The sequence below is a fragment of the Poromitra crassiceps genome (assembly GCF_964638095.1).
Source record: "Poromitra crassiceps genome assembly, chromosome: 14".
Taxonomy (NCBI): Eukaryota; Metazoa; Chordata; class Actinopteri; order Beryciformes; family Melamphaidae; genus Poromitra; species Poromitra crassiceps.
Genome location: NC_139633.1, coordinates 18,521,250 through 18,548,530, shown reverse-complemented (window position 1 = coordinate 18,548,530; position 27,281 = coordinate 18,521,250). Strand labels below are relative to the sequence as shown.

Here is a 27,281-nt window from a genome sequence, read left to right as displayed (position 1 = left end):
GTTGGGTTAGTCCAGCAGTATATACACTTGCTGTTGGGTTAGTCCAGCAGTATATACTCTTGCTGTTGGGTTAGTCCAGCAGTATATACACTTGCTGTTGGGTTAGTCCAGCAGTATATACACTTGCTGTTGGGTTAGTCCAGCAGTATACTCTTGCCGTTGGGTTAGTCCAGCAGGATATTCTCTTGCAATCAGCTGGACAAGCTTCGGCTAGATGGAAACTGTTTGGCGCCAAACTGGGAGGGCCTTCTTAAAATATACCCTGAAGCCTAAGCCTACAATGTAAAAATATGGCTTGGTCCGACGTTTAATTGCCAACACGTACCATTTGATTACTTACATCAACTATTTGCATAACAAAATGGTTTTGTGGTGACAATTGAACACTTTAAAAGGATTTTTTTTACACATATACATTACAGTGAACACCATGACTGTGATTGTGTGATCATAGGAAAGCACCATACCCTGGTGGACAGTCCTCAAAGTGAGCCATACAGCAAGTCACAAAAACAATAACATAACCAAGACAAGCAATGTGCCTGTACAAGGAAACACTCAAGGGCATGAATTCCCTTAGCTTTTTAATATGTTGTTGTATATATAGATGGTTCATCCATACACCAACCAAAAGCTTGAGACCTTCACGATAAGTCCAATTGTACATGCTTCAATGAAGTATCCAATTGTACTTTCAGTGCTCACAAACACATGTCCTGTACCCAAACTGAACACCAAGAGCATTCTCTTTTTTCAGAAGTCAAGAATGTTTCCAAGTCGGCAGACAAGAGTTATGTTGCCTATTGAGCCACGCTGTAACCAAATACATGACAACCAGCCATTACAGGAGAAGTCGCTTGCAAAGTAACAAAGTTACAGCTGTTTGTTTAAATAGTCTTCATCGATTTAAAAAAATTTGCAGTCTGATACAGAAGGCTAGGAGACCTGAACAATATGAAAGTGCTAGTCATTAATTTACAGAGATCAGGCATCACATAGTGCTATGAAGTATCCAATATGCTACATATGAATACAGCTGTTGACACCTTACAAATGCCTCTGGTTGTTTTTCAAGGCTACTTGAAAAATCAATAACCTTGGCATGTATATACATAACAAACATTTGTTTATGCAGAAAATAACGTAGATATCACTACTGCCAGAGGTATAATCTTATTACGGCCATTTGGCCTAAATGGTGATAATGAAATGTTTAGTCCCATTATCAATTTCAAATTGTTAAGCCCCCAATTTTGTTAAAGTGGGAAGAAAAAAAAAGAGTTGCCATCATGGTATCCCCTCCACATTGGACTCCAGAAGACAACGTTGTTCAGAGCTTCTTCTCTTGCATCGTGCTCAAGTTCTTGGTTTGTTTTCCCCAGCCACTGGCTGCATTTGGTTGCTTTCCCACATCTTCTGGTGCTATTTCCAATTTGACAGATTGAAGAATGACTGAGAAGAACCAGTTCTGGAACCACTACTTAAGGGAACAACACAAGCTTTTTTTCACTTCACTACAATCAGTCACAGAGTAATAAAAAGTAGAACAGATGACTCAATTCATTCCTGGAGCACTGCCTCCAAAGTTGAAATTAGTTGGCACCACTGGCACTGTGAACTTGTATCCACCATGCTTCTCGATCATCTTGGATTCTGCAATCAGACAATCAATGGTTACTTAAAATCAGACGGAACCACAAACACTGGTGAAGCAACAATTATGCCCTCAAGATTCAGCACTGCTCACTACACGACTGGGGCTTACCATGTGCTGCCCGTCTCTGGTCTGCAAGTGTGCCAATGTCATGAAGATGTTTGCCCTGATCCTCATCAAGGGCTTGTGTGAGTGCCAGGTACCATGCTGGGTCACGGCTCTGGATATCTGGAGCAGAGCAAAGAGATATCAGTTATCTACTTACAGTGACTCTGCAGCATGGTCATATTTATTTTACATAATTGAACTGACAAAAACCATTCAGCGGGTTTTACACCTTCATTTCCTGTGGCAAACTTTTTTTGACACTTACTCTGTAGTATGGCTTTGAAAATCTGATACTCGTCCACTAAGTTGTCTTCATCGTCTACAGCTGTAGTGTAGCCCTCTAGTGCCGTCTCCTCAGCATCGTCTTCCTCCCAGTCTTCATCATCTCCGTCCTCTCCTGCCTGCTTCGCCAGCATCTCCAGGTACTCCTGGCCCTCCTCGTCGATGTCGTCCTCATCGCTGCCCAGCTCGGCTGAGGACAGAATTATGATTAGACCTCATTTCAACATCACGATTCGATATCTCCTTGCAAATAATCAGGATTTCACCACTCTCACATTGATTCAACCAAGAGGCTAATAATGTCCTACCATTGTCATCCTCTTCCTCTCCATCTCCATCTTCATCATCATCCTCGTTCTCATGCTCTGCTCGACAGGCGTAGGCCCTCTTGAGGCCGTTGAAGAGCAGGATGGCTGCTGGGAGAAGCTGGCCGGCCACCTGGTTGACGGCCTGGGGCCTTTGCTCGAGGTCAATCAGAGCACAAAGTCCAAGAATGCACATCTTCCTGTCATGGAGGCTGTTTATTTATATAAAAAAGGGGAGGGGCTTTGTTAGCAGAAAGTACAATCTCACACATCTGATATCATCCTGAAAGTGCATAATTGAATATAACTGATGTCCCATTAAATCAAGACCAAATACATTTTCAGCTTTTAAAATAGGTTTTATATAATTAAAGTAATCAACAGTAATTATACCGGTGACTTGTGATTTTGAAACACCCTTGAAACTGGTCTTACCCGAGGAAGCAATCAACATCTTTGAGCCACTGGGTTATGAAGTGGTTAGTGATTGGCTCAGTGTTGTTGGGAAAACGCAGATTCTCCAAGGTGTTGAGGAGCAGAGGGGGGCTGTAGTAAAGTGCAGCAATGGCCACCTGCAGGCACATAGTCCTCAGCTCACTGGTCTTCACCTCCCGTGTCAAACGCTCCAGTGCAGCAGCCACAAACAAGGGAACAACCTGCAATGAAAGGAGGTTCACAAAAAACATGACTATAAAATATCTAAATACTGTAAGCTCATTCTTGAACTGCAAAACTTAGTGGAACACATCCTGGAAACACTCCAGGAGCGAACTTTGGTCTTGAAAGCAAAAGTGGCCCCACATTTAGGTGCAAAAAATATATCTAAAGCAGTGTTTTCCGGCCTGGAGGGATTTCGAAACGTACCCCGACCGCAACGGTGGGGGCCCTCGCTGGCGATGCCAAACTTTTAGCTAACCTGTTCGCAATGGCATCCCAAGTATCATCATACTATTATGGGATGCGATGCGAACAGTTGTATTATGGGATGTGCATTTCCCAGGCAACGACACACGTTGACACATTTTGGAACAGCGCTGCACGCTGGCACAATGCTCCTAAAAGCAAAATGCTTATTGTTTTGAATGATTTGGCATCTTCTATTACTGTCAACACCAGTATTGTTGTATTGTAATAATATGCATTAAAGGTTTATTGAAATTTTGGGGAGAGCAGATTTTTTTTTTGCAATTTCTTTTCTGGCCTGGCGGGGGCGTTGTTGGCCTGGCAGGGCCGCCAGGCCTGTAGAATGGTAGGGGAAACACTGTAACCGATTTACCGAAACACCGATTTATATCTCTGTGCTTACACGAGTTCCACAAATGGTAAATGGTAAATGGACTGCATTTATATAGCGCTTTTATCCAAAGCGCTTTACAATGTGCCTACATTCACCCATTCACACACCGAAGGCGGCCAGCTGCCACGCAGGGTGCTGGCACAGCCATCAGGAGCAATTTCGGGTTCAGTGTCTTGCCCAAGGGCACTTCGACATGCGGACTGGAGGAGCTGGGGATCGAACCACCAACCTTCTGATTAGTGGACGACCCGCTCTACCTCCTGAGCCACAGCCGCCCCACAAGTACATGCGATTATGAACAGCAACAGATACTGACCTGATCAATGCCACGGCCTTTGCATTGCAGAATGATCACCTCCAGTAGCTTAGCTGCATGACACTCTGGGTCCTCACCTGGATCGCCTGTCAGGACCTGTGTGTAAGTCAAAGGCTAAGGTAAACCGCCTAGAGTAAACTGACTATTACAAGTAATTTAACAACATGTATACACAGTCGCTTTTCATGCCATTAAAGTGCACTGATTTACCTTCTTGCACATGCTATAGATAATCTCAAGGTATTTGGTGTCAGATAGGAGGGTGTCTGTATCAACTGTGACGTAGTTGTGAAGGAGAGGCATCATATCTGAAACGGAAACCCATTTATCATTCATGTAGCCACTAGCCAGCTTTCCAGCAAAACCGTGGAGAGTTGGCATTCTAACACAAGATTTTCAGAACTATACTAATGCATTACGACAGGGGGAGTTGTCCTTAGACAAGTATGTACCTGTAAAGTAGTCAAATCCATCCTGCTGGAAGACTTCGAACACCAGCGGAAGGAGCTGCCACATCTGTGGGGACACCTGCTGGCAGGTAAGGCTGTGGGCCAGGGAGAGGATCTCCTCATAAAACTCTGAAGAATCAGGAGAGAGGAGTGTCACTGGAGGCAAATGCTATCTTATTATCAGTAGTCCTCCACACAGTCAAGAGGGTTCACAGGGTTGAGAGGAACTCGAGCAACAGCCAGGTGGAACGCGGGAGGACAGGAAGAACCAGACCGGCTTACCTAGAACATGTTGCTGCAGGACGGTGCCGATCACCTGCAGACAGATGCCCTCCAGCTGCTGTGTGATCTGAAACGGTTAAAGTTACAAGCAAGCAGGGTTAAGAGTGTAAACTTTACACTGTAAACGTTACACTGTAAAGTGAGAGTGGAAAACTCATGGTCATGGCTGCAATACTGGAACATGGGTCTCTCTCACACCAACATACTGACTTGTTGGTGTGACTGTGCACAGTTCAGTCTCATGGTGTGTCATCAAGGCTATTGAATATGAGCAAATTCCAATTCAAACCAACCCTAAGCTGAGGAATGAAGCCAAACACCTCCTAATTTGAGAGGTTGTCTGATGTGTTGTCGCGTGTCTTGTGTCCCTCATGCGTCGCACTCCTGTCTGGTAATGCATCTGCAGCAATTAACCAGGTCAAATGCTTTCCTCTAAAGGGTGTGTTGTTGTGTCCGGTTGGCACATTTCTTTATCTGTGTTCTTTACAAGAAAATCTGAAAAACATTTCAGCAAAGGAGAAGTACGCCAGCCACAGCTCAAAGTAAAACGACTGAATCCAAGTGTTGTGCAATCAAGGGTTTCCCCTGTGAAGCAACGCTTGGTCAAATGCGTTGGCTGCATGGCTTCGGGCATCAGCAGTCCTGTTTTGGCAGACGTGCTGGGAGAGAGTGCCACAGCACTATTCCTAGCGTCTGCCTCAGCCTCTGTGGCATTTCCAACATGGTGCGAACAGAGCGGCTTCCCAGGAGTTAGTGGGTGGCAGGAACAGTGTGGCAGGCCAGAGCTGCTTCTGCAGAGGAACTGATCAGCCTGGAGAGTGTGTGTGTGTGTGGGGGGGCAGGGGGGCAGCAGGCTGAATGTCTGCACTGCTAACCTCTTTATGGTCCTCCACCACGCTCAGCAACGTGTCGATGGTGTTGAGGATGCCCATAGCAGTTACAGCCTTGTCATCTCCTCCCTCTTCATCGGGCCCCGTCTGGATCACCTGGTTGAACGTCATAGCCTACCACGGGGAATACACAGAGGGCCAACTTGTTACGTGTGCGTGCGTTTGTTACACATCTTCAGGCAGGAAGTGTGACTCACACTCATTTCCTATCTCCACATGGTTTGACTATGACAGCAAGCGGATCAAACCAACGCAAATTAATCATAGCCTTCCAATCGGTCAGGCACTATACTGAGTGCACTTACCAAGTGCTGTGTCATCTCCACTGCGATTGGAGTGACCTCTTCACTGTATTCACAGATCATCTTCTGGATGACATTGGTGAGGTCATCGTTCTCCGTTTCCCTGACAATGTGCAGGAGTGCCTGCATCACTGGCCGGATGAAGGGGGTGATGTACTCTTTGGCTAAGGGACACAATGCAGATGTGGTCGTTAGCAAGACCGTGAAACCTACCGATTTACAAATAAGGCAACTTTCAGTATGTAAGGAAAATCACTTTTGGTGATTTCCCAAATTGCAATTCTGTTCTATAATAGTCACATGGCCTTCTAGTAAGGGATAGGGCCAGTATCCCTCTGTTGTGGGAGACTCCAGCTTTCCTAGGGGTGAAATAAATATTCACAGCTATCAATTTCAATGCAAATCTATATTGTTCTTCATAAACACTTTGATCAAATGATAATCAAATGCATATTAGACGCTAATGCAGATTTATTTATAGATTTATTTTGGGCATTTTTATGCTTTATTCGACAGAGTTAGTAGTGAGAGAGAGACAGGAAGGCAGAGAGAGAGAGGAAGGGTACATGCAGCAAACGACCAAACTCAAATACATTTTTAAAACGTGGCCCTAATCATCTTGGGTAGTTTTAACTTGTGTGTGGTGTACTGTAAAAATAACAAATAAATCAGGCGACGCCATTTGAATTCCAGACGAACCCACTTGGGGTCACAACCCCAAGGTTGGGAACCACTGCCTTAATTGTATTCTTTTGACATGACCCACCATATTCTGCCTCTGATTGGCTTACCCTGATGTTCTAACCTTAACCAATCATCAATCCTCATGCCTAAACCCAACCAACCATCACTCCCCATTCCTAAACCCAACAGAGGCAGAGTAGGGCGGGTCTTGCTGTGAACCTGAGCGTCCGTCATCAAGGACACTAAAAAAGAAGGTTAAGACAACTACTCTTTGTCAGTCATACGAAAGTGCTTTTATCGGCTACATTATGCATCGTCTCCTGTTTTACTCCAGAACACAGCAGAAATCTCTGCTGTCTGGGTGATATGCTCATGGATTCTGTCTGGGGAAGTAACTTACGCTACGGCACCACTGTCTATAAATAGCTTCGCAACTGAAAACGCTAATTGATTCAAAAGGAGCGACGCTACTACCACGCTACTGAGAAATGTAGCTAAGCGGTTAGCTTTACTACTTGTTGTAACTAAGCTACTGCCCAACACTGCGTACGGGCTCTACTCGATGAGCCATGGGCGCACCCTGCGAATGCTAATTTTAATCTATCGAATGATGGCTTAACTTGCTCACCTTTCTCCTGGTTGCTGATGAGGACCTGCAGGGCGATGGCAGCCTCCACCTTAACGGGCATCTCGTTGTCATTGATGAGACAGAGGCGGGTCAGCTCGAGGGCCGTCTGCAGGTTCTGGTCACTCTTGAATTTCACCTCGCAGAAGTAGTGGAGTACCCAGCAGGCCTACGAGAAAAGAGAGCGGTTGAGGAACTGTTAGCAGGACAAATTAAAGTGCCTAAATGAAGGTTAAGTGCCATTACAGTGGACAATATAACATAACGCGTAAAAAACAACGTAAGTCCGACTGTTAGGACGTTATCACTTACTCTGGCTCTCATGTAGCCCAGTTCACTGCGGAACAGAGGGAAGACGTGATTCTGCAGCATGAACTCCATCTGGTCCTTATAAATCTTTTTCTATGTAGAGGAAGGAGAAAGCAGTCAGCAGACACAAGGCATCTGTTTAGCACATGACGCAGCACTTACAGGCCCGACAGGCCACTTTATTATTATTATTTTACATGTAACGCATAAAGAGATTGGCAAGATTCGCACACTTGGATCCGTGCAGAATTTCATTCATTGGAAAGCTTTGGGGCTGATACGACCGTTCTTCAAGGCATACTTGGCAAAACAAAAACAAACAGAAAAAAGATAAATGAGGTGAGGTTTTGCCAAGAATGCTTTGAAGTTTATACAAAATAAAATAAAAAATAAAGGCCAGTGCTACACTATCAGTACTTTACTGCATTTATGTCCAGGCTGACTATTTGGTTAACCACTATAAAATATTAATAAAATGGAAATGTGATTTGACCATCAGTGGGGGTTTGTTTGCCTTTTATTTCAACTCAAGGATAGCTAGACAAACAATACCTGGACACTGTGGACAGCACAGTAGTTTTCCCTATTAGTAAAAGCCTATGAAATAATTTTCCTGTTTACCTTCAACAGCTAAAAATAGGAACATGCATGCACAGCCAAACCAAAGAGGGCAGGTGCTGAGCCGGATGTGAGCAAATGATGAAATAAACTAGAACGACCGCACCGCAGATATATGCCTCCGCCAACAAGTGAGCAGTCGACATATCTGTCCAGACTTTGACATTTGAGCCAAATGTGAAGAAATTTCGTCAAGGTGTTACTGAGATATGACCTTACCGAGCTTGACCTTTGGCCACCAAAATGTAATCAGTTCATCCTTGAGTCCAAGTGGACGTTTGAGGCAAATTTGAAGAAATTGCATCAAGGCATTCCTGAGATATCGCATTAACAAGCTTGAAAATGGCATTCGAGAGGTCAGTGACCTTGACCTCTGACCTTTGATCACCAAAATCTAATCAGTTCATCCTTGCGTCCAAGTCGACATTTGAGCCAAATTTGAAGAAATTCCGTCAAGACGTTCCTCAGATAACGCGTTAACGAACATCGGACGGACCCGGCGGAGGCAGAGGCATAACAAGCAGTTGATGTAGTTTATTGCACCTTCAGACTAATATTATCATATCGGTCTTATTTGTTAATATCTTCAACAGCTGATCACATTACATCTCACCACAGTATAATTGGAGAGGGAGTTGCGCGGCGCCCAATTGCTCAACTGTGAGCAAGCGAAGCCGGGCAGCGGCCGAGCTGCGTCTCGACCTCGAGGGGAAACCTCGCCGAAGGTCACCAGCGAGGGTCCCCAACCGCTGCCACAACTCCATCCTAAGGTAAACACTGCGACTGGCTATGTGTAGATGTACAGAGTAACCCAGCTATAGTTTTTATTCTGGTTAAATTCTTTACATGACAAATGTGTATCCCTGTTGCAATGAATAAAACGGTTAACTGAAGAACATTGCAGTTCCTGGCTAGTGCAACTTTGCACGGAAAGTCAAAACAGAGGACGAGGTTCACATGCCACAGTGTCCTCTTTAATATTTGATGAGCCCGGCTTCTTAAGTGGGTTTTCCATTATCACGATTATCTGGGTTATTCGGCACTTGAGTAAGAAGGCTAACACATTTGTTCACGCATGTAAACATAGCCACTGATAATTACAACACTAGAATATTTAGAAGAGCAGTTTCTATCCTTTCCTGACCATTTTGGAAGACCTTATTTTACATGAAAATCAAATCGTGCACCATTTTTCAATGTAAAAGTAAAGGTGTCTTTCCTGGCACAAAAAAAGGGTGGAAAAATCAAGCAGGATGAAGCTAGCAACAATTTTAGCCAGCAACAATTTTTGAGTTAGGTTGTTTCAGGGTTAGGTTTAGGGTCAGGATTAGGGTTTAGGGTTAAACCGGAAGTCAAATTGTGGGAGATTGTTGCTCACTTCAGAGATAAAAATCTGAAGTGTATAGAAAAGAGGGATTGTCAAAGAAGTAGTGCGAGCAGCCATGATGATTGAGAGTTCCTCACCTTGAGCAGTATTTCAGCCAAAGAGCCGATCATATGGAGGGCACCGTCCTTTTTCCTGGGGTCGGAGGCGGGATCAGTAAGGATCTGGTAGCAGAAGCCCATGGTCTTTTGCAGTACCTAAACACAACACGAATAACACATTGGATTATACTGCATGTAAAGGCAAGCTTTTGGCCTCATTAGCATCAAGCACGGGTGGTGGAGCAGAGACAAAATGGTGCTTGGGAGGAGTGCGTTCCTTTGTGCGTTTGTGTTTAAGGCTCCCTGTAATGTGCAGTAGGGTGGGCACGATGGATGGACCATCGTCGATGGGCCGACCCCCAGCGACCTCTGAGTCATCAGACCATCGCGATTTTTTTTTCAAATTAAAATTTTGCAGATTTAATTAAAACAAAAGCCAACTCCACTCAACCGCGATTGGGTGGCATTAAACAAGCGTACCCTGTGCCCAGTTCAGAGAAGCGCTAGAGGGGGAGGGGAGGATAAGCAGAAGTCAGCTGTGTGTTGTGAAAATGTTAAGACAAAGAAGAAACTTCACAAGTTCAAGTCTTGAACAAAACTGAGCCCACACGAACCTAACAACGTTACCCGCCTGTAATTCTGCCCGTTTTCTGCCAGCTAGTTTAATTCAACACACAAGTTGTTGGTCAGGATCTGTAACGTTAACGTTATTTCAATATTGCCGGTAGTGATAGAGCAGACCAGCACATCCGGGTAATTTGCAAAACATGAAGGCCGCGCCCCTTTTTAGGGGACAACACAAGCCACTCGCGTTGACTTCAATGTAAAATAGCAGTACAAAGAAAATCTATAGAAAAAGAACAGAATTAATTTTGTTTCTAAATGACCCAAAGACCCCATGACATCACAATACATTTCAACTCGGCCAGCCATAGAATGCGCAAGATACATCGACACAAGGTACTTGCCTTATATGAACGCTGTATCCAGTTTCCACCAGGTTACATGCATTGACGGTGTCACCCCTACTCTATTAAAAAATATATACCGCAGATCCGGTTTTTATTTATTCTTAGTGAAACTAACAACACAGCAACTCTTCGGCGTATCTCTATCAAATTAAACCGTTTTAAATAGTTTGTGTGAAGTGGTTTCGGCTTCTTGTACAGTCTTTTACTATGGTGGGTTTCCCCTAAAAAGGGGCGCGGCCTTGGCGCTGGATGCTTGAAGACGCGGCGCAGTTAGCCTACAGTTTGAGTCGCCAGGCTCTGTGCTGTAGTAGTAGCCTATCCAAGACCGCTGGTCTCTCATGACATGTGGAGCTCAGCCTCGGCTATCCTGTAAACGTGAATCGCAGCCGAATGGCACCGCAACGAACCTCATAAATAATCGATTGTTTCCAATGGCTCTAAGGGAGGAGACATGGACTGAGAACTGCCGCCGAAACTGCAAGACATAGCCAAGCATAACATTTCAAGCAACGGCAAACACCTCCCATCAAAAGAATAATTCGTCTCCTGAGACGATTAACATTTGAAGTGAGATCACCAATGCATGAAGTAATGAAAGGGATATCACCATTTGCTCTCTTTTTGCAGCACCCTCACATTGGCAGGAAGGCGTAGTGTAGTCGTAGTCAGGCCCACCGATCGTTAAATCACAGATCGTTAAATCACAAGAGGGCAATCAAGGCCTTTTTTCCAACTATCAAACTTTCATTAATGCCAAATCAAAAACGCTTCCATTTTTGCCGTTAACAGTGAACCGTTTGAAACTCGCCTCTTTCCTCTTGTTGCAGGAGGTGAAGAGGAGCGTCTGGGCTGCTGTGGTGGGGGAGATGAAGTCCTCAAACACATCTGAAATGAGAGGAGCCGTCACATAGGAACCCATTTGAGGACCAGCTTCAGTCAGATTTTCTCACAGATAATGGCACTCCTCTTGGATCACAGCCAGTGACTCTCTGCTTACCAAACTTCATGCGGATGTACTCGTATGGATCTTCTTGCCATAGTTCCTCATCGCTGTCCGTATAACACATAAGGGGGAAAACCACATCCTGAATGATGCCCTGAAATAAACCAAGTCAGAATGAGTGTCACTGCAACTCAATATACAAGTCAATGGAAGACATGACATGGATGGATAGTGAATTCTTCTGAGCACTTTCTAAAACTAGGTACAGATGCTGCCATCCGTAACAAATGATCAATCCATCACCAATCCATCACCAAAACAATGGCATACAAGGAATATATCATATAATGCTGTTACTGTACAACTCAACTAAGTGTCCTATATAGTGGATACACACACAAAAATTGCATTCATACCTGGATGTGTGAAAATTGCATTCATACCTGGATGTGTGGTTTGAGGTTTTTCCAGGTGATAGCATGTGCGATGCCCTGGTTGATGTAGTTGAGCGTCTGTTGGAGTACTCTGGGGGCCACGTATTGCTTCTCCTTGAACTGATATAAGACTTTCAGCAGCACCTAGTACACAGATTGCACAACGAGTCATTTAATATGTGACGCTCACGTCAAAGATCGCTCCGACGAAGCAATCTGGCTCAGTCTGACCGCAGAGCTGCCTGCCGCTTCACGTTAAGCCTTTTTGTAGTTCTCACCTGCTGTGCAGCGACCGCATATCCCTTGAGGAAGAGTTCGGCAAACTCTGCGTACTCTTTGGTTGTGTTGCCAGGGCTGCCGTACCTGATGAGTTAATAGTTGGCGTTTCATATTAGTAAATGTTCTTGTAGAGCATGGCTGAGCGATTTGAAAAAAGGCAAGGAGAGCACTGATCGGGTCTTTACCTCTCAAACAGCCGGGCCAAGATGTGAAGGGCCCACTTCTTACACTTCCACCAGGGCAGCTCAGGCCGCTCATCCTCATCCACCTGCATGGTCTCCTGTAGTGACCAATGACAAGAGGAGAGGAGCGATCAGCTTGTGGAAAACATACCTGTAGCGATCTAGAAATCTGAGCAATTTTGGAAAAGGTAATTCACAATATTAGTACGTGTATGCATTTTGTGTCCTCACCGGAGGCACATCTCGATCTACTACAGTCTTTAGGATCTCCATCCACTCTGTCAGGTTCTGTCTGTTGATGAGCTCCAGGGGCAGGTTGTACTGCGGAGACAAATAAGACTTGTTATCCAACACCAAATGTCTAACCAGACTATCATGTAGACACATTGAAAAACTCAACAGCATTGTCTCTTTCCAGAAATCATGACCCGGTTACTCAAGATAATCCACAAACCTTGTTGTGAGCAGTTTCATGTAGAAACTATTTTCTTTCGACCGAACTGCGCCCACTAGCTGCTAGCTCCTACATGAAACTAGCAGCAGCTAGAACAGCAGCTAGCTATCGGTCAAAAATGGTTCCTACATAAAACTGCCCACAACAAGTCTGGATTATCTAACTAAGTAACTAAGTAACTAAGTAACTTGGTCATGATTTCTGAAAAGAGACATTTCTGCCTTTTCTCCAATAGAGATTTCTGCCTTCTCTCAGAAATCTCTATTTGGGAGATTTCTGCCTTCTCTCCAATACAATGGAACTGGATGGCACTCTGCTTGTGGTGCTGAATGCGCCCAAAAAAAATACAATTGAAAAACAACAACAATGTCTCTTTTCAGAAATCATGACCCAATCATGTATTGGTCTAACCCCGTTGTGCTGCAATCCAGATTGATGAGCAATTCATATTTATTTTGACTTTTAAATTGAAAGTTGGGGGGGGAAGGGCTAAAAACCTAAGCAAAACGAATCTAAGCAAACCAAGAGAGAAAAAAGAGAAGTACAATAGTACACAAACACACCCCTCCCCAGCAGCCCCAGACAAAGAAAGGCGCCCTATTACCTGGAACAGGGCGTAGAGGATTTTGAAGATCTGTTTCTGTACCAGGACAGAGTCACTGGAGGGGTCAGGGAGCAGCTGGATGAAGCGGTCTTTCAGCATGGGCATGAAGATGTGCATGGCAGCCACCAGGGGTTGGCGCTCATCTGGTTTCTTATATCTGTTTCACAAGCAAATTACATCAACCACAGATGCAGCTACACAACATTTAGTCCTCCTAGCATCACACACTGAAGGAGTTGAACACTCTTTAGTCCTCCTAGCATCACACACTGAAGGAGTTGAACACTCTTTAGTCCTCCTAGCATCACACACTGAAGGAGTTGAACACTCGTTAGTCCTAGCATCACACACTGAAGGAGTTGAACACTCTTTAGTCCTCCTAGCATCACACACTGAAGGAGTTGAACACTCTTTAGTCCTAGCATCACACACTGAAGGAGTTGAACACTCTTTAGTGCTACTAGCATCACACACTCAAGGAGTTGAATACTCTTTAGTCCTAGCATCACACACTGAAGGAGTTGAACACTCTTTAGTCCTCCTAGCATCACACACTGAAGGAGTTGAACACTCTTTAGTCCTAGCATCACACACTTAAGGAGTTGAACACTCTTTAGTCCTAGCATCACACACTCAAGGAGTTGAACACTCTTTAGTCCTAGCATCACACACTGAAGGAGTTGAACACTCTTTAGTCCTCCTAGCATCACACACTGAAGGAGTTGAACACTCTTTAGTCCTAGCATCACACACTCAAGGAGTTGAACACTCTTTAGTCCTAGCATCACACACTGAAGGAGTTGAACACTCTTTAGTCCTCCTAGCATCACACACTGAAGGAGTTGAACACTCTTTAGTCCTAGCATCACACACTTAAGGAGTTGAACACTCTTTAGTCCTAGCATCACACACTCAAGGAGTTGAACACTCTTTAGTCCTGCTAGCATCACACACTGAAGGAGTTGAACACTCTTTAGTCCTCCTAGCATCACACACTTAAGGAGTTGAACACTCTTTAGTCCTCCTAGCATCACACACTGAAGGAGTTGAACACTCTTTAGTCCTCCTAGCATCACACACTGAAGGAGTTGAACACTCTTTAGTCCTCCTAGCATCACACACTGAAGGAGTTGAACACTCTTTAGTCCTACTAGCATCACACACTGAAGGAGTTGAACACGCTTTAGTCCTACTAGCATCACACACTTAACTCATTGAGTGCCAGCCACTTTTGGAGAACGGACGCTCCCCAGTGCCAGAGTTTCAGAGCGTTTTCAGTGATTTCTCGAGGCCCACAGAATATTGTGTGATATTACTATGTAAACACCGAACACGCACAAAGAACGATGAGACTCTATTGTATCAGCAGCAAAAAAAAGTTTATTGATATAATTTTCCGTTCTTTAGTTATCAGCCGGAGAAGATAGGTCAAAAACAGCAAAAACAGGCGTTTCCATCTAGAAGCTGAGATATTGAGCCTTTTGTGAAATGAAGCATTTCAAGCACATTCACTGAGTCTGAAGCTAATATTTTCTGATGTAGTGATGTGGTGTAGTTGTGTGGTGCCCTGCGTGCCCCACCCCCCTCTCCCCCCTCAGCTGCAAACTCCTCCCCACACTAACACACAGCCTCACGCACCCAGCGTCTATTTTCGGAGTGCTCCGTTTTTGTGCGCCGGCTCCCAGCGCGACACGGAAAAGCCAAACCGGACTGCTGAGAATGGTTTGGCCCTTCGGCGTCGGTGCTGCTTTTCTGGCGGCTAATCGTGTGGAGAAACTATACAGCAGAGACAGAGAGGCTCAGTTGTGGGCGCGGATTGACTGCTGTTCGCAGCCAACGTCAGCTCCAGCCAGAGCCATCTATATGGCTCTGGCTGCAGCATGAGCGGTTTCTCTTTCATCACAGGGCTTTTTCCTGCTGTTTTCCTGACCTTTCTCTAATCTGGAGAGCACTGTCGCCACCTAATGGGTCGGTAAAATAGGTTATACACCTTCAATATCTACAATATTTGTACAGGAGATGCAGGAGGCTTTGATCCACGTCCCACCGTCAAAAAACGCATTTGACGTCGATCGACGTCATTGGCACTCTACGTCACTATTTACCGTAAATTCCGGACTATAAGGCGCACCGGTGTATAAGCCGCACCTGCAGAGTTGACTGTTTTTTACATATATAAGCCGCACCGGTCTATAAGCCGCGGGTGTTTTGATGTTTAATTACCATATGTAAGGCTTCGTGCACAGAGGGGATTGTCGGGAAAGAGATGGCTGTTTGGGGAAGCTCCCATTTATTAACATTTCAACAAAACAAAAGTCAGGTCACTAATCCCCAGACAAAATCACACATTGTGAGATGCTTAAAAATCACCATCGGCGGGAGCTTTACTCCAGATGCTGTGCAGCCAAGAACACAAGTGAAATTCGTTCTCTCGTGACCTGTGGTTCTCAACGTGATGGACGATTCACCTTTCTTGTTAACAGTCCTAGTGAGAGGCAGGTCGAACATCAAAGGCACTTCCTCCATATTTATGATCTGCTCCGGTCCGATGGAATATTCCTTGATCTTTCTTTGTGTGAATTCGCCGAAGTTTGTAATTTTCTCCTGGTAGTCGGGAGGGAGTTGCTGACACAGTCGTCCGCGCCCTGACGGACAGTCCCTTTCGTCTCGGGTTTGTGCATGATCCTTTGCTGCTGCTGCTGTTCCTGTCTCGCTACTGTCTCAGACATGGCTTTCAGGCTCAATCGCCGCCATCGTCGTAACACAGCCAGTTCTCCATCTTTTGAAGCATGATGTTAGATTACAACGAGCTAGTTGTGTGGCTTAGCCTTCCAAAATGTTGCTGTTAGTTTTTTAGAATGTAATACATAGAATTGGGAATGTTACATTCAATTTCATTCAGACTGTCTTTCAGGCTCAATCGCTGCCTTTTTCCCCCCGGAGCGAGGGAGGAGGGAGGGTGTTTTACCGTAGTGGCTGAGAGAGAGTAGTGGCACAGTGCTCCAATCAGGTCGCGAGGCACATTTTTTGCAACATCATCCAATCAGGGTCTCGCTCTCATGTCTGTCTTGCTCTCGTTCTGCCTCATACCAACATCCATAGATTTTGGAGGTTCCCGAGTGGCCGTTTGCTGGAAAAATCCATAGATAAGCCACACCGTTATATAAGCCGCAGGGGCCAAAAAAGGCCAAAAAACGGGAAAAAAGCCGCGGCTTATAGTCCGGAATTTACGGTACTTTGACGTCGATCGACGTCATTGGCACTCAATGAGTTAAGGAGTTGAACACTCTTTGGGGCAACTTCTGAAAACCAAACCTTCGGCTTCAAAATCAAGAAGTGGGACTTACTCGTAGTTCTTGACCAGCTGGTAGAGGCAGAGCAAGATGCCCAGCCATCCTGCACTGTTGTCTGACTGCAGATAGAAGCCGATCTTGTCCACAATGGTCGTCCACTTGCCAGGATAGTCGTGCTTGATCATGTGGTGGATACATGTCGTCAGCTGGACCCTGAGGTTTAGATTTCAGGAGGTGGGGGTGGGGGGGGGGGGTGAGAGGACAAGTAGCAGAGTGAGTGATGGACAATGAGAAGAAGACTAATCTCCTGGCCTCTCCTCCCCTCCTTTCCACAGCGAGCAGTGTGGCTACCTGATGCGCTCGGGGGAGTGGATGATGGCCTCCACTATGTTGTCTCGGATGAACTGCCTGTCCTCGTCGGGGATGTTATTGACGGGCGTCTCTGTGCCTGAACCATCTCCCTCATTCCAGTGCTGGGTTATCATGTTCTTAAGGTAAATCACACCTAGACAGGAGGAAAAAGACAGGAGAAATAAATAAATAAATATAAATAAAGACTATACCACTGAAAGACATGTGCCCGTCAGAAAAATAGATTTGAATGATTGCTATAGGCCTAGCAGTCATGCCTCTTGAAAGGTTGTTTTCAATGTCCTTAGGTTAGAGGACTTTAGACCAGTAGGATGACAAAGCATCAGCAGCCATTTAACTTGTAGGGTTGCCCGAGTTTGAGACTCCAGTAGCTGTAGGTAAGAGGAATCAGTCTGATGGTTTCTGAATGAAACCATCAGCCCTAACTGCAGGAGAAGCCTGCAGCAGTGTGTAGGCCTTCACTTGGCTATGTTGAAAGGAAATACCGAGAGCCAGAGAAAGCCAGGGGCCGCAGCTGCCATGGTGGGAGGACCAGCGGCCACCCTGTTCTTAAAGGGTGTGTTCGAGGACATCTCCCTTTTGTGAAAGGGTGCGTTCGAGGACATCTCCCTGTTGTGAAAGGGTGTGTTCGAGGACATCTCCCTGTTGTGAAAGGGTGCGTTCGAGGACATGTCCCTGTTCTTAAAAGGGTGCGTTCCAACTATTGTGCTTTATTCAAACTGCCAGCAGATTTTTAAACTAAAATAGAGAAAGAGCAGAATGTTTTTTCTCCACAAACAATGACAAGTCAGTGCTGTCTAAAGCTGAGGAAAAGTAGTATACATTTGTAGAGCAGTGCAAATGATGTCGACTGCTTTCTTGTGAGCCGACTAATCACAAGCAGGAAGGGGCAGTATTTCACAGCAAATAAATCAGTTAACAGTTTACAACAAACAGAATGACGGAAAATAAATCTTAGTGCAGTTGCATCAGAATTAACTGCCAGAATTGAAAAAAATCACAGGCTTGATATATCCAGTAGAACATCACTCCAAAAAACATTGCGTAATATAATGTGTTCTATAATATAAGACTATCGGCCCGGCATATCGGTATCAGAATTATTTTAGTCCCTAATATCGGTACCAAAATCCAGTATCAGTCAGGCTCTAAAATTCAGTTTGCTGATAATGGCAACTACTACAGCTGGTCATTATGGGAATAACGTGCATGTCGTGTGACGTGCTTTTTCAAATGTTCAGCACACATTTGCAGTTGAGCAGGTTCCTGCTTCCTGTGTGGCTAGATGCACGTCAACTCCACGTGAAAGTTGATGCGTTGTCCTGCATACCATGGCAATCATGCACTTCTCATGACAACCATCTGAAATGTTAGCAATAGAAACGGGTCCTTTTGTCCGTCGTTCTGAATGTAGCACAGGGCGTGTCAACCCGGGTTCACATCCACAGCGGGGGGGGGGGGGGCGCCTCTCTGAGGTCCGGTGCTCACAGGGAGAGAGGCATCTGAGGGGACGAGGGAGGAGTGCGAGGGCTCAGAGGCAGACGTCAGACTGCTGACACATGTGTCTATGCCAGGAACCGGGCAGTCATAATCCAGCCTATCAATGCTGACAGAGCATAAACCCCCCCACACCCACCCTGGGCCTGATGACCACCAAACTATAGCGCCCCACACAGCACAGCACACTAACTCAAATCTGTCACACACATCAGATTCAAAAGGAAAAGGAATTCCTCCCCACAACATTTCCAGTTGAATGAAATGGCTGCGCATGGTTGACAAATTAAACCAATGTGTGACCAAAACTGAACGGCATGAAAGCATTTTAAAGGAATAGAATAACAAGATATAATTTTTTTTAAAGTGGCATGACGCTTTGCTATTCTTTTATAGTTTTAACCATCATCTACTGTCAAGACTGCAGCCTCACACAGAATCCCTTTGAGTGGGTCAACTTTCAGTTGTAAGAGCTTCATTATACTGAACCACACAGGACCATGCAGTACTAGCAACACAGCAAGAACGTCCTGTGCACTTGTGGGAGATATGACAAGTTAGTCTCTAAGCCTGTGTTACCCCCCAAGGTATGCCAGCTAACCACACTGCCACTGCAGCTCAGGACCAAAATGCTACTCAGGAGAGGGAGGGGCATCCATGGATGATTACTGAATAGCTTTGTTCACTTAAAATAGTGCATTGTGGGCCAAGACAATTATATCGCTAATGGGTCCAAGACACTAATGTTATATCCATCTCCTGCACCTTCATCGTCGCCTGCCTGTCTGCGCTCGCTTTCTCTCTCTGTCATACAGTAAGTCACCAAACTCATTCTCCCTGCTTGATTGTGTTATCAGAAATAGACATGAGAAGAGCCAGATTTAAAAGGAATGTCGTATGTTAAATTAACATTGGGATTAGACTGTTGTGATCATTATTTATTTGGTCGTCAATATTTGCTCCTCTTCTCACTGACCTCCATGTCACCACCTGCTCCCCCCTGACCTGCATCCTCATCCTCTCCTCCCTCTTTACTCTGAATACAGCAGAGAACACCAAATACATATTATGAGTCAACTAGTGAGTCGTGACTAGAAAGAATACATACACATACATGCCTGGAATACATGCAGCGGTCTGGACATTAGCATTAGCCTGTTGTGAGGTCTTTATTCAGTCTCAATATCAATATTTGCTCCGTTTCTCACTCACCACGTCACCATCTGCTCTCCCTGCCATGTTGTCCATCATCCTCTACTGATTTTGATCATTTGGCTTAATTGGATCAATTTCAGCCAAATTATTTAAAATTCTGCAATATTCCATGATTAACAGATTATTCAATTTGTATTATCAAATTCCATGACGTCTGTTTTGCGGAAATCATATGGCCCTACATAACCGTTTATCATTCATTGAGAATATCTAGCCAATCACTAATCTAACGCAATCTGTTTATCATGAAGAATATCTACTCTAGCCAATCACTAATAGGGATGTCACGATACTAGAATTTCTAACTTTGATACCGAGACCCAGGAAAATACCGATACTATGAAGCTTATTTTTGGCGGCCATGATGCACCATGGGTGCTGCTTCCTTCTGCCGTCCTCTTCCCCCGTTACGTCTAGCTTGACACAACACAGCCCGTCTAATGTACCCGTCTGTAAACGGTGCAGCTGAGCTGATAAATGCCGACTTGTTCAACGAGCAACAGGTTAGCGGATGTGATAGATAACATCATTAGGCTACATTAGTGTCCTCTAGAGAGAGAGTGGCGTCAGCGGAGGACCAAAATGCGAGACTCATTAGTGAATGAACAGCCAGGAATGGGTCTCGCGCTACTTTTACATGCTAAAATAAAGCTGATAATGTACAATTTGATTCAAGGGATGAAAAACCCTTTCAGAGTACAACACAAACGGTCTATTTTGCTGCAACTCGACAGTGCAGTTTAATCCAGGACCTTACTTCCTGGAACTCTTGAGAGTAAAAAACTGGTCCATTGGAGTAAATGGAGATGTCGGGACTCTTCTATCTACACGGCTCTGGGTTACATTCCCAAAACGAGTGTTATTTTGTGACGAGCAAACTTTTAACGTCGGAGTTCGACAAGGAAATGCGATGCGAGGAGGCACGCGCTGCAGTCATGGGCTGCAGTGCAGAGAGTACTATCCAGGCAGCGTCAAGCCAGCGTAAACACAGCTGCTCACGTTCTAGACCGGATATTGCTCCCAGAATTATTTTACAGCGGGAGCCTCACAAAAATAAGGCGGATAGCATTTTTGATACCACGGGGGGTAAATGACAACACATCAAGAGGTATAAAAATAAACGAAGACCGATAGACGGACAAACGCACGCTTCTCCATAATCTAAGCCTGATAAAACTCATTAAAAACTCTGCACTTACACAGCAGACTACCCCTGCTCTAGTCATCAGCCTATCACAACACTTTTAGCTTGTTGAAGGAACAGGTACACCCCCCCCCCCCAATGATAGGGAGGCAAAAATCAGAACTACGTTTGATTTTTCATTAAAAGCACTGCTGGTATCGATAAAAAAAGCAAAAGTATTGTATCCATTTCAAAGCAAAAGTATTGTATCCATTTCAAATTGTTAGTACTGATACTTATCGGTACTTTTGACAACCCTAATCGAATGCAATCTGACACCTTTTGGGGCCAGATGAAAGAGGAAGCCACAAGGCAGGAGCGTGTTTCAGTTGCCCTGTGGTTCCTATGGACACAAGTCTTGAACCAAAGCCAGGCTGACCATTTGGCATAAGACAAGCGCCATGAAAATATGTGTTGAAACAATGTAGAATAGATGTCCATGTCTTAAAGGTGCCGTGCCGACATGACAGAACAGCAACACTGGAATCACAACCAGTGTCATTTGGTCTAAATCCGGTTCCTGTTTTCGTTTTGTAGCCTCTGATCTCACAGAAACCCTAATCTATCACGACTGTCCTGTTGTCTCGCCATGTCAGCAATGTAACCGCCTCCATTTAGAACACTACAAATATGTGCGTTTTCATTATCTGTCATTTTTGTGCCCACTGAAGAACACCAAACGTGTTCATTTCTTTATCTGTCACTCACGTCTTTGCCTTATTCAGCTGTAATGTGATAACAGCTCATCTGTCTAGGCTTGCTCCTATTGGCGAATGCGATCAGATCGTATATCAGCAATTTGAGGGATGATCGCCAATTGTCTTTTCCTCCACTGATATTAAGCCGATTTTAACCAACTACGGTACCATCATAAGACTTTATAAAAAAAAAAAGAATATCTCGAATCTACACCCTACTATGCATGTAGAGATGTTTCTGGTGGAGCATGTCCACCCACAGAGCCGCATTAATCAGCACAAGTGACGAGTTAATTTGAAATCCTTAATTATAACCCGTTTGCCCCATCGTTTCCCCAAGTAGGCTAGCCAGGTCTGCAAGCTACACACTAAGGATGTGCCAGAGACTACTCGGGTACTCCCGTACTCATTCACATGAAAAACTAAATGTCGGGTCACCGTTCACAGAAATGCTCACTTGAGCGAATTCATCTTCAACACTTGTGTGTCCTCAAAAGGTAATGGATGGAAAATTGGAAATATCCAATCTGGGACAGTGACAACAGATGACCTGACCCTCACATCTAGTGTCTCAAACGTCTGGGACAGTGACAACAGATGACCTGACTCTCACATGTAGCATCTCAAACATCTGGGACAGTGACAACAGATGACCTGAGTGACTCTCACATGTAGCGTCTCAAACATCTGGGACAGTGACAACAGATGACCTGACTCTCACATGTAGCATCTCAAACATCTGGGACAGTGACAACAGATGACGCGACTCTCACATGTAGCGTCTCAAACATCTGGGTGTGGGACAGTGACAACAGATGACCTGACTCTCACATGTAGCATCTCAAACATCTGGGACAGTGACAACAGATGATGACCTGACTCTCACATGTAGCGTCTCAAACATCTGGGACAGTGACAACAGATGACCCGACTCACATGTAGCGTCTCAAACATATGGGACAGTGACAACAGATGACCTGACTCTCACATGTAGCGTCTCAAACATCTGGGACAGTGACAACAGATGACCCGACTCACATGTAGCGTCTCAAACATATGGGACAGTGACAACAGATGACCTAACTCTCACATGTAGCATCTCAAACATCTGGGACAGTGACAACAGATGACCTGACTCTCACATGTAGCATCTCAAACATCTGGGTGTGGGACAGTGACAACAGATGACCTGACTCTCACATGTAGCATCTCAAACATCTGGGACAGTGACAACAGATGACCTGACTCTCACATGTAGCATCTCAAACATCTGGGACAGTGACAACAGATGACCTGACTCTCACATGTAGGGTCTCAAACATCTGGGACAGTGACAACAGATGACCTGACTCTCACATGTAGCATCTCAAACATCTGGGACAGTGACAACAGATGACCTGACTCTCACATGTAGCATCTCAAACATCTGGGACAGTGACAACAGATGACCTGACTCTCACATGTAGGGTCTCAAACATCTGGGACAGTGACAACAGATGACCTGACTCTCACATGTAGCGTCTCAAACATCTGGGACAGTGACAACAGATGACCTGACTCTCACATGTAGCGTCTCAAACATCTGGGACAGTGACAACAGATGACCTGACTCTCACATGTAGGGTCTGGGACAGTGACAACAGATGACCCGACTCTCACATGTAGCGTCTCAAACACCTGTGGAATGCACATCTCTTTTTGCCACGAAATGACAGGGTGTGATTGTCTGGCTATATGGAGATCTCTCAAAAATAATGTGAGGTGCCCACTGCCGACAGACTAAGTTAGTTACCAGTGGCTGAATTAGTACATTAATTCATCATGCACCTGTAGAAACAATTCAACTCACAAGAATGGAATCCACTTAAATAGCACAGTCGTGTAAGCTGTTTGACACTTGACAGCATTTGCAGGGTTCATTGAACGCTCATTCAGCACAGATCCATCATTTGTACCAATTGAAAAACGTATTTCTCTAGTGTAGCGGGGCTCACCTGCTTGCTTGCGCGCGTGTGTGTGTGTGTGCTTGTGCTTCGTGTGCGTGTCTGTGTGTATATCGGGGCTCACCTGCTTGCCTGACAGGCAAATCCAGCTGATCGGACATGGTGACCCGCAGTAGGGTGGACAGAAAGTTTACCTGGGTGTGACCCTGTCAATTAGAATTGAAAAACAGATGAATGTTAAGCAGTCACATGTGCCTCTCAAAGCTCTGTGAAAATTAGCATAAACAAATACCGGCCCTATTCAAATAAATTATCACAGCATTCATTCGCAGGCATTCCCTTTGTTGCATTACAGTATAGTGTAACGATGCTATTGAGCAGGCTGCTGGTGTGGACAGTGATCGAAGTTGTGGCGAAAAGATTCAAATGTTCACAAGTGTTGGCCAGCTGTATTAAAGGCAAGCAGACAGAAACACAGTTGGATACAATTGATGTGAAAAGATGTTGCATGCAAGGGGGCAATAAAAGCAATGGCGTTAATTTGGAACAGTGCAGTGGTTTTGGTTACTTGCACAAAGTTTCTGCTGCAGATGCATTATTTTCTTTGACAAATTGCTTGCACTCAGTTCAACAGCTAATGTACCCTCGCCTACTAAAAAACAGCCTCACACCTACAGTACATATTACTCAGGTGACAAAATATATGCCACACAACTACCACTACCTGTAAAAGTAGTGCCACCCCCACCCCCCAAACTGTGCCAGTCTGCATCAATTTTCATGAGTTTAGTTATTAAGAAATAATGTTGACTGATTGAATGGGCTTGCTCTAGTTTGGTCCACTCCTGTTTCTCATCCTCTGTCACGTCTAACAAATCAACAGGTATAGACGGTTTTCACCAGAGCGCAACCCCACAGCACTTCCTTTTTCTCAGCATTCGGCAAACTGCAGAAATATTCACTCGACATCGTTACTTTTGTTTTCGCTGCTCAGCTGTATAGACCTGTTTTCACAGAATGGTCAGTCCTGCACGTGAATGTTTTTTTTTCTTTGATGTCCATAGCAAACACTGCAACAGGAAGTGAGCGGGGGTTCAATTTAGAATGTTTTTGTTGCCAAGTTAAAACCGTCTATATGTTGCAGAGTTCAAGTTTTATGCTGATGGCTCAATTGTTCTGACATGCCATTGGACAAGCTCTCTCAAACCAGTTGGACATTGGTGACTTTGGAATAAATCTACACCAGGACGTTTTTAAAACACATTTAGATTCAAACTATGCACTCAAAAATAGGTTGTAGCCAAATTAAATAACTCAAACCAGCCACCGTTAACACATTTGCTGCAATCCAGACCCCACCATTTAAAGGAAATAAAATACCTCAAACAGACAGATGCCTCATCTTCAGTTTGGATTACAAAATAGAGTTGTAATATGATTGTTCACTACTATTTAACTCACAATGGCACTTTGGGCTTCAATTTCATATTGGCCTCTGCCCTGCGCACCTTTGATCTCTACAGCCATTACAGGTCCTGAAGCCAAATCTAATCAATCTTCACAGCTTCGAGGGGAATTTAAATTTGTCTGATGGAAGGAATAACATGTGTTGTGTAAGAGACTAACATACTAACGCTACCTGATGACATAATACTACCCGAGGGACATTCAAACTGTTAATTTCCACTAAATACATTTCAATGACAGTTTGCCATGACTCACTTGGCAACTAGAATACAATTTTGTGTCACCTTTTTCATCGTTAACGTTACGGCAGATTACGGCATTAACGTTACGATGGTGGCAGAGATTGAAGTTGACTCCAGTCTATAACGTTACTACTACTTGTGTTGTGTGTCTGTATCAGTTGGCAAAAATTCGTAAAACCAACCTAAAGTGGTTAGCTACCACTCAAATAAAGCAAATTTGGTAGCTAGCTGAATCATTGGTGTAATAGAGACAGCATAACCTAGAATAGAGTCCGACTACTGGAACTATATCATGACATTGATGCTAACTTTAGCGTTAGCCCGTATCCGCTAACGTCAATGTAACGTGAATGTAACAATTTCCTGAGATATGTCGCCATGTACACCGATGAGAAATTAACTGTTGTGCTAGCACATAACACCCAAGGTTAGCCAACACAGCCTTATTCAGTGGTGAAAATGAATGTCATCATTGCTGGGCTTGTCACAGTGACACGTGAGCAGCAGCTATGTAGCAGGGCTATGGCAGCTTTTCCAACAAGTAGCTAACGTTAGCCACTTAGCTAGCCTTCATGTAGTTACCCTACTGTTATCCTCGCTAGCTAAATACTTAACGTTAGCACATAGCCTACAATCAACATTAACGTTATCTCCCAGCATCACTCACTGCGTAAAGCGCTAATAATAACATTCGGATATGTCAGTTCTCAAATGAGCCACGTTTTTTAAGCAAAGGGAACAGCACTGCAACTGTTTGTAACGAGCTAACACTTAGCTGCTTAGCAGCGCAGGTACTAGCGTTAGCATGAGCGAGGCAGCTGGCACAACATAAAGCTAACGTTGACGTTGGTTACTGGCAAACGAGTTTGTCATCAAAATAAATAGTTGGTATTGGATTCGCTTTAATATTATGTACAGCTATGGTGTCCGTCCCGGTGTAAAGTATATAGTACGAGACGAGTAACGTTAGAGATAACACTTGATCTGTCAAAGTTAACGATCGCAGATCCAGTCTGCGTGATCACACCATCTTGATGTTGTGAGCGGACGAGGCCCGATTCGAGACCGCGCCACAACTACCATCATGAGCACAAGTCCAACTTTACCTCGTGAAGCTGTCTCTCCGCAGCCTCACGCAAGTTGGGGTCCATGGTGCCCCGCAGGGCCTCGATCAAAGACTCGACATCCATTGCGAAAACTCTGTTATGGCTCGGATTTAATATTTCAGTGGTCTATCAATTCCCAGTCACTGCGCACATGGACGCACGGCTCTCCAGTTACCGGCGCGAAAGGAAGAAGCGAATGAAGTACCCGGATAGAACAGCGCCAAATTTGTGCAGCACGAACATCCGCTTGCGACTGCAGCACTATAGGACTTGTAGTTTCCCAACCAGATGGGGAGGAGAAAGTGCCCCCCTACTGGTTGCTTCATTTAAAGAGAAAATAGATCCCTCAGGATATTTAAATGCCAAGATCACTACGACCACCGGAGGGCGATATGATCATTTCCCCTCCCAAGTTCCTCAAAAAACATGTTTTGCATAAAAAAATAAAAAGTAACCAAGTTTTACCTGTAATAATTATCCAACTGATGCTCTTTTCCAGCCAAATACACAAATTTCCACCTGCAGCTTCTGCTGGCCACTGTAGCAGTCTGTCTCTACTGTAATAATGCCTTGCTCAAGGGCATCTCGACAGTATAGGCTAGCTGTTAAAGGAGAGACTGGAGGCTGGAAGAGGACAAGAGGGTATCAAGATTAATTTTAATAGCCATAGTGAGTAATCATATACAAACCAGTATTTTGACATAATGCAGTATGCAGCACAGCGATCACATTGATAGCGGATGGAGCAAACAGAAAACACAATCTCAAATTATAAATGATAAAGTGCACATATAATGAGGGGCAAGGGGTAGGATAGTGTCCGTGGGATAATGTCCATGTAAAATGTCCAGT

At 44.6% G+C, this 27,281-nt stretch overlaps 1 protein-coding gene across 1 annotated transcript; it reads right to left on the bottom strand.

Annotated features, from left to right (window-relative positions):
• Nucleotides 1–379: 379 nt before the first annotated feature.
• ipo7 (importin 7) lies at nucleotides 380–26,649 on the bottom strand. Its single transcript, XM_083650931.1, has 25 exons — nucleotides 26,430–26,649; nucleotides 23,739–23,820; nucleotides 17,058–17,211; nucleotides 16,761–16,919; nucleotides 13,414–13,570; nucleotides 12,587–12,676; nucleotides 12,359–12,453; nucleotides 12,173–12,257; nucleotides 11,904–12,038; nucleotides 11,515–11,614; nucleotides 11,326–11,402; nucleotides 9,586–9,702; nucleotides 7,507–7,596; nucleotides 7,198–7,363; nucleotides 5,889–6,049; nucleotides 5,569–5,697; nucleotides 4,694–4,760; nucleotides 4,415–4,540; nucleotides 4,173–4,270; nucleotides 3,963–4,058; nucleotides 2,785–3,005; nucleotides 2,353–2,561; nucleotides 2,028–2,234; nucleotides 1,766–1,882; nucleotides 380–1,653 (listed from the first exon to the last, which is right to left on the bottom strand). Exons 1-25 carry the CDS (start codon nucleotides 26,511–26,513, stop codon nucleotides 1,556–1,558), a joined length of 3,120 nt encoding a protein of 1,039 aa, XP_083507057.1. The 5' UTR covers nucleotides 26,514–26,649; the 3' UTR covers nucleotides 380–1,555.
• Nucleotides 26,650–27,281: the final 632 nt, after the last annotated feature.

What these genes read in the sequence shown, in the direction of transcription:
- ipo7 (XM_083650931.1), bottom strand. Translation starts at nt 26,513, where the DNA reads ATGGATGTCGAGTCTTTGATCGAGGCCCTGCGGGGCACCATGGACCCC. An exon ending in CGGAGAGACAGCTTCACGAG is followed by an intron (nt 23,821 to 26,429) that starts GTAAAGTTGGAC and finishes TCTAATTGACAG; the next exon opens with GGTCACACCCAGGTAAACTT. An exon ending in CAGCTGGTCAAGAACTACGA is followed by an intron (nt 13,571 to 16,760) that starts GTAAGTCCCACT and finishes CTTGTGAAACAG; the next exon opens with ATATAAGAAACCAGATGAGC.